The following is a 14,502-nucleotide window of genomic DNA, read 5'->3' as shown; positions in this document are numbered from 1 at the left end:
ATTGAGGTGTGATAAGTGTTAATGCTATGATCATTCTTTCCAAATGTATATTGTCAGCCTTGACTCAGTGGTAGCATTGAGCCAGAAGGTTGTGGCTTTGAGTCCCACTCCAGAGTTTTGAGCACATAATCTAGGCTGACATTTCAGCACAGAACCGTGGGAGGGCTGAACTGTCTTAAGTGCTGTCTTTTCGATATGACATTAAACTGTCTGTCCCCTCGGGTGGATGTAAGAGATCCCATGACGCTATTTGAAGAAGAACAGGTCAGTTGACACCAGTTTCCTGGCCAATATTGATTCCTCAACCAACACGTTATCGGGCAATTATTTTATTGCTGTTTTGAGACCTTGCGGTGTGCAAATTGGCTGTCGCATTTTCTACATTACAATAATGGCTACATTTCATCAAGTATTCTGTTGGTTGCAAAGCGCTTTGGGGCGACCTGAGGTTATGAAAGGCTTTACATAAATGCAAGTAGTTTAAATCATTCAAAATGGGTTTTAGACAAGTTATCGACAGTATGTGCAACCTTGTGCCAAATAAAAACAAGGTTGTTTGTGTTGCAGTTTACTTGGTGAGTGTGTGCACATCAGTTATGATGGAAATAATGTTGGATTTTTTGTTTTTAGGTGTTTGTACTTTGGAACCCCCTTTTTACATTGTCACTGAGTATATGCCCCATGGGAATTTGCTGGACTACCTGCGTGAGTGCAACAGAGAGGAGGTGAATGCTGTGGTGCTCTTGTACATGGCCACACAGATCTCCTCTGCCATGGAGTATCTGGAGAAAAAGAACTTCATTCATAGGTCAGGAACATTAAAGAATATAAAGCATACTGTTGGAATAGCACTGAGATGATTTGCTGGAGTCTCTCCCAAATATGTTGGCATGATGGATAATATAAAAAATCTCAGAAAATCTATTAAAGTTAAAAAGTTAATATATATTTAAACTTTTTAAGTGCTAATTGTTATTTTGTTGAATCAATTAAGTAGACATTGTGTAAGTATTTTGTCATGTTGGTTTTGGCTCTTTGTTCCAGAGACCTCGCTGCACGTAACTGCCTAGTCGGTGAGAATCATGTGGTGAAAGTTGCAGACTTTGGTTTGAGCAGGTTAATGACTGGAGATACCTACACAGCCCATGCTGGAGCTAAATTCCCAATTAAATGGACTGCACCAGAAAGCCTTGCCTACAATACCTTCTCAATAAAATCTGATGTGTGGGGTATGTACTGTATTTAATGAACAATGGACTCAATGACAGAGTGCAGAGTATCATTAATCAGAGCTGACCTCGTTTGCTTTCACCTCTGGACTCCAGGTTAAAATCCACACTAGGTGTTTTTTGGTGGGGTGGGAAAAGAAAAGAAACTTCTGTTTAATTCTTAAATTCTGCACCTCTCACACTGCCCAATTCCACTCCTGTGGTAAAAACATAGTGTCACAGTTTGATTCTTTGGATGTAGTACTTGCGGAAAAGAATGGAAGATAGTAAAATCCTGTGCTATGACCGAGGTGGGAGGAGTGCGCTGTCTTTTCTAGTTCCACTTCTCCATAGGTCACAATATATATTTTAAATATTTACTCAGTTACCGATATGGTCAATCATATACTTTACTCTTTATCCCAAAATAAAATGCACCAACCAGGTTTCTTTAATAAACAACAAAATTATCAGTTTATTATAAAACCAGACTTATCCAGCAACGAAGCAAAGCATTAACACTCAGATTGAAATATGAAAGTTCCCTTTTTAAATACCAGGCACACAAACTCACATACACACTGAAAAAAATAAAGTAATTCTCTTTGCAGAGCTGTTATATACAAAAAAATGACAAAAAAGAATACTTTGGTCAAATACTTGCTAATTCTTGAAGAAAAAAGACAAGATATGGAATGAGGTCAGTTGTCCCTTTTGGTCTGGCGTCTGGGTATACGGAGATGGGTCACTGGGATTTCTTCTGGAGCAGTTCATTCTGGAGATGTCGAGAAATAGTCTGGTAGGTTTTTCAGGAGAAATGTGGCATCAGGGGTTTCAATTATCATCACTGTGGATTCACAGGGTCTTTTCAAAGAGGTAGAGAAAGAGATGAGCTGGGTGTTTTTCTCTTGGCAGGTTGATCTCCAGCTGCTTTCAAACACAGTCCACACCCCAACTGAACCAAAACAATATCTCAGAAGCAAAACCTCAAACAGCAGGTCAGAACCTCCTGACCACTCATAAATCTTGACATGTCACATCTCAGTAAACATCTCCCCCAAGTCACCAAGGTTTCTGTTTATTTATCTTAAGGCATGTGATGTCCAGTAAAGGTTGTTTTTAAACACAACATCTCAAGTGTCCTTTCAGTGAACTATCAACAAAAAAAGTGTCCACCATCTGTGAAATCTTCCATCCAAAATGGATTCATTTCCACAATTTAAATAAAAGTCATCGAAAAATATTTAACCAAAAAAATGGAAGCACTTTCGTAACACATGTAATATGTTCTTTAAAAAACACTCACTTCTAGCCAGGTTTTTCCATTATTGGGACGGTGTAATGGCACATTTTGGTGGGAAGTTTACATTTTAAATGTAGAATTAAGAATTTATTATGAAAATAGTTGAATTATTCTCTCCCACTGTCCTCGTTTTCACCTGAAGACTAGATTTGCGCAGCGCCACTGGAGATGAGCTAATGTATTAAAAGATTGTTAATAACTGTAGGCGAATTTTGTTCTAATTAAATGTGATTTCCTTATATCATATGAGAGACGAGAAAATAGTGTGTTTGTAAGGCATTGAATTTCATGTAACATAGCATTGTCAGTGAATGCAGGTGACTCTTCCAAGTGATGGTTTATGGTATATTGGAAAGTTTAGATGGTGTTTATCAAATTGCCTACTGTTATGTTTCTTCTCAGCGTTTGGAGTGCTTCTGTGGGAAATTGCCACATACGGGATGTCTCCATACCCAGGAATCGATCTATCTCAGGTTTATGATTTACTTGAAAAGGGATACAGAATGGAGCAACCTGAGGGCTGTCCACCCAAAGTCTATGAATTGATGCGATCATGTAAGTGACAGTGCCATTTTCACAATGATTGTGGCAGGTCTGACAACAAGCATTAACTGTGTGTTTAACAATGCAAATATATTTTGAATAATCAGTAGGAATCACATTTTACTCTCATAGGAGCAGTAGGCCGTTCAGCCCATCGGGCCTGCTCCACCATTCAGTTAAATCATGGCTGATCATCTACCTCAACGCCATTTTCCGTGCTATCCCCATATCCCTTGATGTCATTAGTATCCAGATATCTATCAATTTCTTTCTTGAACATGCTCAGTGATTGAGCTTTCGCAGCCCTCTGGGGTAGAGAATTCCAAAGATTCACCACCCTCTGAGTGAAGAAATTCCTCCTCATCTCAGTCTTAAATGGCCTATCTCTTATTCTGAGACTATGTCCCCTGATTCTAGACTCAGTTGTCAGGAGAAACATCCTATCTACATCGATCCTGTCACGTCCTGTAAGAATTTTGTAAGGTTCAATGCGATCACCTCTCATTCTTTGAAACTCTAGAGAATACAGGCCCAGCCTCCTCAATCTCTCCTCATAAGACAATCCTGCCATCCCAGGGATTAGGTTGGTGAAATAAAAGCAAAATACTGCGGATGCTGGAAATCCGAAATAAAAATAAGAAATGCTGGGAATACTCAGCAGGTCTGGCAGCATCTGTGGAGAGAGAAGCAGAGTTAACATTTCAGGTCAGTGACCCTTCTTCGAAGAAGCGTCACTGACCTGAAGCGTTAACTCGGCTTCTCTCTCCACAGATGCTGCCAGACCTGCTGAGTATTTCCAGCATTTCTTGTTTTTATTTTATATTCATTTGGTGAACCTCCGTTGCACTGCCTCTGTGGCAAGTATATCCTTCCTTAGATGAGGAGACCAAAACTGTACACAATACTCCAGGTGCGGTCTCACCAAGGCTCTATATAATTGCAGCAAGACTTTACTCCTGCACTCAAAATCCCTTGCTATGAAGGCCAACATACCATTTGCCTTCCGAATTGCTTGCTGCACCTGCATGCTAGCTTTTAGTGACTCGTGAACAAGGACACCCTGGTCCTTTTGGATATCAACACTTTGCAACCTCTCATCATTTAAGAATACTGTGTCTCTGTTTTTTCTACCAAAGTGGATAACTTCACACTTATTCACATATTCCATCTGCCATGTTCTTGCCCACTCATTTAGCCTGCCCAAGTCCCCTTGAAGCCTCCTTGCATCCTCCTTACTACTTAAGTTCCCACCTAGTTTTGTGTCATCAAATTTGAAAATATTGCATTCGGTCCTCACATCCAAATCACTTATCTAGATTGTGAACAGCTGTGACCCCAGCGCTGATTCTTTGCAATACCCTACTAGTAACAGCCTGCCATCCTGAGAATGACTCGTTTATTCCTACTCTCTGCTTTCTGTCTGTTAACAATTCTCAGTCCATTGGGTGGCGCAGTGGTTAGCACCGCAGCCTCACAGCTCCAGCGACCCGGGTTCAATTCCGGGTTCTGCCTGTGTGGAGTTTGCAAGTTCTCCCTGTGTCTGCGTGGGTTTCCTCCGGGTGCTCCGGTTTCCTCCCACATGCCAAAGACTTGCAGGTTGATAGGTAAATTGGCCATTAGAAATTGCCCCAAGTGTAGGTAGGTAGTAGGGAAAATATAGGGACAGGTGGGGATGTGGTAGGAATATGGAATTAGTGTAGGATTAGTATAAATGGGTGGTTGATGGTCTGCACAGACTTGGTGGGCCAAAGGGCCTGTTTCAGTGCTGTATCTCTAAACTATACCAATCTATTACCACCAATCCCATGTGCTCTAATTTTGTTTGCTAACCTCCGATACGGGACCTTATCAAAAGCCTTCAGAAAATCCAAATACACCACATCCACTGGTTCTGCTTTATCTATGCTCTAAGTCACATCCTCAAAAAGCTCCCAACTGGTTTGACAAATATCATTTCCCTTTCATAAATCCATGTTGACTCTGCCCAATCATATCATCATTTTCTAAGTGTCTTGTTATCACATCGTTTATCATAGATTCGCTTAGTTCTTTAGTGCAGTCCATCTAAATATAAAGCCATTACAAAGGAGTGATCCTTAAAGTTTGATGAATTCAAATAGTCGCACCTTAGTTTAAATGTTAATTTTAAGATTGTGTGAGTTAGGTTTTCTGGTCATAGTGCGAATAGTCACCCGTGTTAAATGAATGGTGACCGGTAACTTTTTGATTGGGAAACCTAGGCCCATTTCCGATTTGTAACAGTAATCCTAACGCAGAGGTGCTGTTTGATTTATATATTGAATGAAATAAAATTTGCTAATCATCCTGTGCTGTGACTGTACTTAACAAATTCATCAGGAAGGTTCAGAGCAGCTCATCATAAATTTGTTAGTAACATCTTAAATTTGTCCTGGAAATGTCATCGTAACTTATCTACTGTATTGCACTTGACTTGGAAAACATAATTAAAGTGCTACTCAAAAAGTGAGAACTGACTTTCATGTGGAGAGATGGCATGAATCAAAGCTGCTTCATATGTCTTTTTTTCTCACTTAGGTTGGCAGTGGAATCCTATGGAGCGTCCATCATTTGCTGAGATCCATCAAGCATTTGAGACCATGTTCCATGACTCCAGTATTTCAGAAGGTAAAAGATCAATGGTTTTTGTTAACGTGATTCAGTAGTATACTCCTTACAGGACTCAATTGTGGCAGTCAGTTCTTCTTTGTTCCAAGTACAAACAATCTTGCTGTCAATTAGTGTCACGAATGTGAGCTTCAAACTTGCTTTTTGATAGAACTTTGTTTCTAGCTACTTCGCTGTAGAATTTCGAAGCTTCTTGTTCCTCAAAGGAAAGAGCAAAACAAGGTCAACAATGCCACAATCAAACAAACTGCTTCTAATTCCTGAATTAGCAATTTGTAAGCAGAACAGCCGGAGTCTTTTTGAAAAAAGGAGTTGAGTTATTGATGGGCTATCACTTTGTACTCAGTGGTTACATATGTGAGCCTTTTAAGGGCTGCTGAAGAATTTGTGCAATCAGTTCAATGCACTTTTTAAAAAATCTCTTTGAAGAGAGATATAAAGAGATAAGCATACACAAGGAAAAAAGGGTGTGAAAAGGCCAAGTTATTCCATGCTCACCCTATACATTAGATGGGGTATTCTCAGATAAACCATGTGCAACTGCTGCAATGCTTGGTCATGTGCTTTCTGTCTTTTGCTCTCTATTACTCCTCTATCTGACTTTTATTTTATATTTTTCTACATTTCGAAGACTAAAACCAGAAATTTGAATTTGTCAGTGCTCCTTTTCTTTTGGCAGAAGTTGCAGAAGAACTTGGAAAAACTGCTTCTTCAACTGTGATCACCCACCAGCTTCAGTTACCCCTGCTCCCAACAAAGACTCGAACACTAAAGAAAAATGCAGAAAATAAAGAAAACATGGACATGGATCATCCTGCTGTAGCTCAAACCATGGTGTCAGGTACTTAGTCACCTATTGTTTTTTTTTTACCTTTTGTCCTTTAAATTTGCCCCTCTTAGTCCTCCTTCCAGTTGGATGATGTCTTCCCTGCAGCTTCCTTTAGCTAAGATGGTCATTGAACAAGTCACAGACATGCACCCCCCCCCCCCCCCCAACCCCTCCCAGTGATTGCCAACACATTGTTGTATTATGTATTGGACCAAATTAGTCTAAATGGCAGTCCTCTCATTTTCTGCAATAATATTTTTTTAAATCCTAGCTAATGTTCCTTAAAGTTTTATTATGTGCAGTTAGACACAAGATGCAGTGGGTGAAGTAAGCAACTTAATCACAATTCTTTGCAATTTACTTCATGTTTAACATTTGGATACAGTATAAGTCTCTAAGACTGGGGTTGATTTTAAAAGCCACACTTCTCTGGAGAAATTTGGGGTCAAATATATAATGATGGGGGAGTCCAGAACCAGGGGTCATAGTCTAAGGATATGGGGTAAACCTTTCAGGATTGAGATGAGGAGAAATTTCTTCACCCAGAGAGTGGTGAGCCTGTGGAATTCGCTACCACAGAAAGCAGTTGAGGCCAAAACATTGAATGTTTTCAAAAAGGAGTTAGATAAAGCTCTTGGGTCCAAAGGGATCAAAGGATATGGGGCGAAAGCCGGAACAGGCTACTGAGTTGGATGATCAGCCATGATCATAATGGCGGAGCAGGCTCGAAGGGCCGAATGGCCTACTGCTGCTCCTGTTTTCTACGTTTTCTATGTAATTGTAGGCTAAAAATAGTCAAACACTAAATGGTACATTCGCTTGACTGTAGTGTACAGAGAGACAGTTCTGGTGGCATTCGGAATTTAACGCAAAGATAACCCATTTTTAAAAATAAGCAAAATATGCAGTATTACTAAGTGAGTGGTTATGACATAGGAGCATTTAGAAGCTAGAAATAGACACAAGTTTGTAGGGCAAGAAAAAGGCTACCAAGGAGTAAAATGAGAACATAAAGAGAGGCTGGGTACAGAAGATGATCGAGCATTGATTATACTCATATATGTTTTCTTCCATCTCAAGTTACATTTATTTTGTTTCTCTTTTCCCAGTAGGAATGGGAACAAACACAGCCCCATGTAGCATCTCCCCAGCATTGCCTCGTAAGCAGAGAGATAAATCTCCCAGTGGCCTCCTGGATGATAGCAAAGAGACCCTGTTCACTAGAGATAGAAAAGCTGGTTTCTTCAGTTCCTTTATGAAGAAGAAGACTGTCCCTATGCCTCCTAAGCGCAGCAGCTCCTTCCGAGAGATGGAGAACCACCCACACAAAAAATACGAGATAACGGGTAACTTTTCTTCTTTCTCGTCTTTTCAGCACTCAGATGGTCTTACATTTGTCCAGTCGCATGCTGATGGTAATCACGCACAGGCTAGGTGCTGTGGAAGGGGTTCTGTGCAAAGAAATGGTGGTGTAACTAGTGGAGGGTGGGCAGGATTTGCTGGATTTTTCACTCCACGCTTAATAAAAAAGACACTTGGCTTAAAAGCTGGGAAGCCTTCAAGTAATGATGATTCAAGCTTGGAAGCCACCAAACCTTTCCCTCGGTCAAATTCTACTTCTTCCATGTCTTCAGGGCTTCAGGAGCTGGATCGACTAGCCTTGACTCTTCCTAGAAATTGTCATCGCAACAGAATTCAACTGGAACATCCAGTCCCCATCAACTCTAAAGAGGAGGGACCCGGGAGGTTGACAGATCCACTGCATAGAAAAGTGGAAGATGGAATTTCTTCATTGAGAGATAAATCAAAAGCAAAACTTTTAGCGAGGGGTGCTGCAACACCATCTCTCAGGGCTCATGCAGGCAATGGAGACAGTGATGCTTCACAGAACCTAAACTCAGTGCAAGTTGGGCGTGGAGAATCCAATAGTAGTCATTCCGGACCATTAGGCGTGAAAGAGGATGTGGAGAAGACAGGATGGTCCTCCCCAGTGAAGATTGCTGCCACACTCCCAGCAACTCATAATCACAAAGTACCTGTTCTGATATCTCCAACTTTGAAGCATGCTCCTGCAGAAGTTCAGTTGATTGGAACTGATTCTCTGGGAAACAAATTCAAACTCCTGTCAGAGCACCAGGTTACATCAGAAAGGGAGAGGCCAAGGCTTGTGAAACCAAAATGTGCACCACCCCCACCCCCTCCACCTCCACCTTCTCTAAAACTATTGCAGCCTCCTTCTAGCACAGGTCTCAACAGCACAGAAACAGCAGAGGACTTTGAGAGCACTTCGACAGCACAGAAGGAAGTTGAGATTAATGGCGAAAGTGGAAAAAGGCCAACGATGGCAGTGTTTGGGAAGATCTCCAGACCCTCTCTGCCACCCCCTCAAGTGCCTCCAGCTTCATCCATTCCCATGGCAAGTTCCTCCAAACTTGCAAATGGTGCCTCTGTAACTACAGGTGCTAGAATTTCCTTGCGCAAAACCAAGCTGCCACCAGAGAAGGTGCCAACAGACAAAATCAGCAAAGAAGCACTATTAGAGTGTGCTGAGCTTCTCTCCAGTGTCATCGACACTGGTTCAGAGTCCACCTCCAATAGCCAATTAGTTGAAGCGGGATACCGGTTGCTCGATCATTGTACTGGTTACGTGGACTGCATTACGCAGATGAGGAACAAGTTTGCTTTCCGTGAAGCTGTAAACAAATTAGAACAGAGCCTGCATGAGCTTCAGGTATCCTCCACAGCTTCTACTGGACTTCCTACAAACCCTGTGCTCAGTAACTTACTGACTTGTGTTAAAGAGCTAAGTGATATTGTGCAGAGGTAGCCAAGAAGGCCATACTCTGTGAGGTTTAGTGACTCAAGTTTATTATCTGAAGTACCTCAGCTCTTCAATGTTTACAGATTCATCTCTTTCAGTCAGTGGAGTCCTGGTTAGAGCTGTCTGTGCACAGTGAGACTGCAGGGTGGGGGGAGGGGGGGAAACACGATCTCCACCATTTACTGGGTGGAATGCTACTCCTGAAATTCAATACATTTGGTGGAAAAGGTCCAAAACCAGCTATTTTGAGTCAGGGCCCAGGTAAGTTTTTTTTTTTCTTTTCCTTCCCTCCCCGCGCCCCCCCCCCCCCCCCCCCCCCCCCCCAACCCCTCCCTGACGAGACAGTCCTAAGGGACTCTTCCCTTTTGAAAAGGAAGTCAAGCCTAACAGTTAGAATACCTAATCACATAGCTGTGATCAATTACTTAAGTGCAAAATCAACGCAACAGTCTTGTCATTGGACTTATTTTGTATTTTTGCAGCAATACACTATCACAAAAATACTATACTTAAACCAGTTTGATTTAGTGTTGTCCATGTGCTGCTTATATGGTACCGTTAATGCATCACCAATTATTCCCATCACAACCAACAGTGGTGCAGGTACCAATCTGCAGGCACCAACATGTCATCCGATTCGTACATGGTACAAAACTCCGTCCAGCTACACCAAAATGTCAAAGGACATGTATAATCTGCTGTGCCATGTGATTTTCATAGTTCAGGTGGACATAGTATGAACAGTCATGCACCTACTATTGATCTCTACTGAAATGCTAGTGACAAGACTGCAAATTAAAGCTTAGGCATATTGACTTCCTCTTCATATTTGCTGATATTGCTGATGGTAGTTTCGTCTTGGAAGTGCTGTTTTCAGGGGAAGCCAGGCAAAACGTAAATCAGCTGACCTGTAAATTTACTTCAGGTCGGTAACTATTTCTGTGATCCCTAATGTAGCAGTATTTTCTCTGTTGCAACATCCTGTGTTTTTTGGCAGCAGTATTGGAATTCCATGGGAACACTACTTGAGAAAGTCCCTCAGAACTGTCATGGGGATAAAGACGTACCTCTGTAATGTTGCTTTTCAGAATGGACCTCGTTTCTATTTTTGGTGAATGAAAAGAAAAGTTACATGGCAGAATCTGCTGCGACTTCAGAATGACAATGTGAATTGTATTATCTTGGGATTGCTAAGTGAATCTACTGTGTTTGCTGTGAGTGTAGAAAATGACATCCCTAAATCATGCACACAGTCAAGTCAGAGCTCTACTACAGTCGATATTTATGATAGGGAACCCCCTCTCCCCCTGCCCCAGGTACTCTCTCTGTGGTGCTAGAGCATCTTGAAGGTCCCACAGGAATATTGCATCTGTTTTTTCTCTGTTCACAGCAATAGATTATACAAAGAAAAACGCACATATTTTGGGATCACTTCTTCCGCCATGTGTCCTGTGCAGATACATAGTTTCTCTGGTGCAGGAAATTTAGTCAGTGACAAATATTGGTGTTTGACACCATGTACCTCAGCTGTTTTCACATTGTGATTGTTCAAGAAAAAGCTTTTTAATCTGGCGGTTATAAGCAGTTAGCTCTGGGAAACAGCTGATTGTCTAATTAGTGACCACAAGAATAATTTTTCCATTGTCCCTGAAGAACCTTCCTCGAAACCTTGCAGCATGCAACTATTTTACCATGAATTTTATCAGTTTTTAATGTTAATGCAAGCCTAATGAGTGTGCCTACTCTTATGAACGTGTATTTTTCTACCCCATCATATTACTGCTCCTGAATGTATGCTGGTTCTTTAAGGTGTTCTGATTAATTTCATGCCACCAGAGAATTTTTCAGTCTTTACCATACCCTCACACACATTGCTGTTTCCTACAATAGCCATATCGCATGTGCACCAGTGTCAGACAAGGTCATTTCTGTTAAAGTCATATATTTAATGAGGGCAACATTTTTTCTTACCAAGAATTTATGTTGAAGCTTAAGCTGTGCTTGGACCAAGGAGACAGTCGGGTGCATTTTATCAACGTTAGGATTTGAGTTGTGACTGTATGCACCCATTAATACCAAGGCAGCACTTCGTAATACATGGTGTTCAAGTTTTAAGAAAAAGTGCGTCTCTTTGTACCATAGAGTACGGATCAAAAGGAACATGACAACAGCCTCTCAGTTCACTTTTCCTCACTGTACGCTATTGTTTGTGCTAAGACTAGGGGAAATACTTCTTCTGAAAACATTAGAATATCCTTGCTGTGTCCAGTGAAATGCAGAATTTTTATCTTTTTATTTTTGAGTGCTGTGACCGATCGTGTTTGCAGTATTACTGTGGACTGTCGTTTCAGACTGTTTGCTGCTGATAATTTTCAGAAATACTTCTGTGTGCATTTATACCAAAGGCCACTTGGTTCAGTCATTTTTTTGTGCAATTTAGGCTGGGTCAAACTCATTTCTGGTTTCATGGGCAGATCTGCTATTAAATTTTATAGGATAATGGATCCTGATTGTGTTGATTCTTTCACCATCCCGAATCTTCTTTGGGGCCACAACAAAAACTTCATTATATGTCCCTCCAGCCATATGCAACTCGTCATTAAAGATGTTAACATTCAAATTATTAAAATCCTTACAATTTGTAAAATCATTAAAATTATCCCTTGGTAAAGGTAAAATTAAAACTGTTAAGAAATTGAGTCCCGGAGCCACCATCGTTGTCCGTGGGACACATGGTTTCATGATAGCTGTTGTCCTCACTATTAAGTATAAAATGAGCATCCACCTCCTTGAAACTTCAAGTCCATTAATCTGATTAGTCTTTTTAAAAGATGTAATAAAATCCTCATAAGTTTGTGTGTATGAGGACGTTAAAATGGGCATAACTACCCTGGTAGGTGCAGCTATAGGTTCATCCTAGTCAAAACATCTCATACATCTAATATCCTTAGTCGCTGGAGATATTGTTTAACTGGTTCATATCCCATCTGGATGGGTTCAGCTGAGAAAAACTATCCATAGTTTTCTTTACTGGCCTTAAAGTTCCCCCCACTCTGTAGGGATAATGGTTTCCACAAACCACAACCAATCGAGTTGACTTTGCACAGACCAATCATTTTGCCAGCATGACAGAGATCACAACTAAAATCAAGATCAAAGGTCAAAATCCAACCGTGCCATTACTATTGGGACTTTAAGGAGGTACAATCTGCTATGAATAAGATGTCGTAACATTCACAGCTTTCCTCCTCCAATGATAAACTTATATTATCTTCATTTCGTTACAATATTCTGTCACAATCACACTGTTCCATAGATGTAAATTTAGAGCAGAATGGGGCCCTTTTAATCTGGATTCGGAATTGAAATTGTTCGAAAATCTTTGAAGTTTACGATCCAATTCTATAATGACTATAACCAATGGAGATTATAATTACAAAATTTTTAGGTTATTAGTCAAATACTGTAAAATCCTGAATGGGTGATCACAAACAGGGTCAGCATTGACTCAGTTGTGGCACGCTTGCCTCTGAGGCAGAAGGTCTGAGCTCAAGACCCATTCCAGAGACCTGAGTGCATAACCTAAACTAACATTTCAGTGCAATATAGAAAGAGTGCTGCACTGCCGGAGGTGCAGTCTTTCAGGTAAGAAGATACATCTTAGACCTCAGCTGGACACTACTCAAAGAGCAGGGTTCTCCTTTTGTCCTGGTCCACATCAGCCCCTCAAACAACATCACTAAAACTGATTATCTGGTCGTTGTCACATTGCTGTTTCTGGGACCTTTCTGTGTGTAATATTAGCTACCACATTTCCCTACATTATATTAGTGATTACCCTTCAAAAATACTTCATTGGCCATAAAAGTGCATTGGGACATTGTGAGATCATGCAAGTCCTTTACGATGAGGTTTAGGGAAACTGTCACAAGATGGGTAGGGTTGGGATTTATTGCCATCACCTCCCAGCAACACCTTCCCCCCCACCCCCCCCCCCCCCCCGCCCCCCACCCTTCCCCTGACCTCTGGTCAAATTATTTTCCTTTTGCATTAGAAATTTAAAGCAAAAACGTTGTCTATTTGTGGCTTTTAACTTTATTTTTTTGGATGTAACTGCAGAACATAAGTGTCTGAAGTTGATTGCCATTTTATAAGTTATTTCGTCAGTTATACTGATCAATTAGAAACCTTATTGAAAGACGTTTCATTTATCCTTTATTAGCATTTGTGAACACCACTATGAGACTTGTTGCAGATGGAAGTTGGAGACATGCCTATGGTTTTCTGAAGTGAAGAACAGCGTTGGCAAAGTGCCTACGATCATGAATGTTGATGGGTTACTCCTGGAAATTTTCTATTATTTTAAGCAACATCACTTAGAGAATGTAATGGTGCAGTACTGCATCTTTGTGTGCCAAGGGTTTAGTGATTCACTGCAACACAGATGCAAGCTTATATATTCCCATACATTCGAGGAATGGGTTAATCTTCAATTCAGAACTGCAAGTTGATGTGTGAGGTGAGGCCTGGAACCTGGTTCTTAACAAATTGACTAAAATACTTATTTTTTGTGTGTGGGGGTGGGGGGGATGGTGGGAGAGAAAGACTATTGTGTTAGATATGGATATATGTCAGGTTTTGCGAGAAAACGGAAATGAACTTATCCCAGCCTTTTAAACACTCTAAGATGTGTAAATATGTGAATTAACAGGGGTTTGAAGGATGGCAGAAAAACCAGAATGAACACTCTAAATGGCGAGCAGTATTTTGTTCTTTTTGTACTATAAATATGTTTGAGTTTGTAATTAAATTATCTCTGAATTACTGTTCAACTGAGTGCTTTTGGCAGTGTTGGCTTGCTGTAAGTATTTTTGATGTATCCATATGGTCAGAATCCATAAGTAACACATCATTCTCTATTGCATAGTTAAAAGAAAAAGTTTCAGCATTTAAAACATCTTAAAATTAACTGTTTTATTGCCAATCAGCAATTATGGGTATTTTCACTTTTACAATGCTCCAAAATGTTTAAATATTTATATCTATTGTTACAACCAGGTGAGAAAGAGGTCTAGGATTCCCTTTCAGCCTTCACCTGATCTTAGTGTAACAGGGTTTAATTTTAAACACACCATGTTTTAAGCTCCCCTTT

The 14,502-nt window shown here is 40.6% G+C and overlaps 1 protein-coding gene across 7 annotated transcripts in view; it reads left to right on the top strand.

Moving 5' to 3' along the window:
* Positions 1 to 14,175, top strand: part of abl2 (c-abl oncogene 2, non-receptor tyrosine kinase) — a 125,763-nt gene extending 111,588 nt beyond the window's left edge. For 2 of the 7 annotated variants that reach the window (XM_068037440.1, XM_068037443.1), the window contains exons 6-12: positions 631 to 808; positions 1,045 to 1,229; positions 2,914 to 3,066; positions 5,611 to 5,700; positions 6,380 to 6,541; positions 7,639 to 9,611; positions 13,573 to 13,653. In XM_068037440.1, coding sequence (XP_067893541.1) covers positions 631 to 808; positions 1,045 to 1,229; positions 2,914 to 3,066; positions 5,611 to 5,700; positions 6,380 to 6,541; positions 7,639 to 9,356 — 2,486 coding nt within the window. In that variant the 3' untranslated portion in view covers positions 9,357 to 9,611; positions 13,573 to 13,653. Of the gene's footprint in view, positions 1 to 630; positions 809 to 1,044; positions 1,230 to 2,913; positions 3,067 to 5,610; positions 5,701 to 6,379; positions 6,542 to 7,638; positions 9,612 to 13,572 lie in introns of all 7 variants that reach the window. The other 5 variants (XM_068037445.1, XM_068037444.1, XM_068037446.1 and 2 more) reach the window with 5 other exon arrangements.
* The last annotated feature ends 327 nt before the right edge of the window (positions 14,176 to 14,502 follow it).

The sequence above is a fragment of the Heterodontus francisci genome, chromosome 8 (assembly GCF_036365525.1).
Source record: "Heterodontus francisci isolate sHetFra1 chromosome 8, sHetFra1.hap1, whole genome shotgun sequence".
Taxonomy (NCBI): domain Eukaryota; kingdom Metazoa; phylum Chordata; class Chondrichthyes; order Heterodontiformes; family Heterodontidae; genus Heterodontus; species Heterodontus francisci.
The sequence above is the reverse complement of the archived record's forward strand: the minus strand, read 5'-3'. Positions and strand labels throughout refer to the sequence as shown.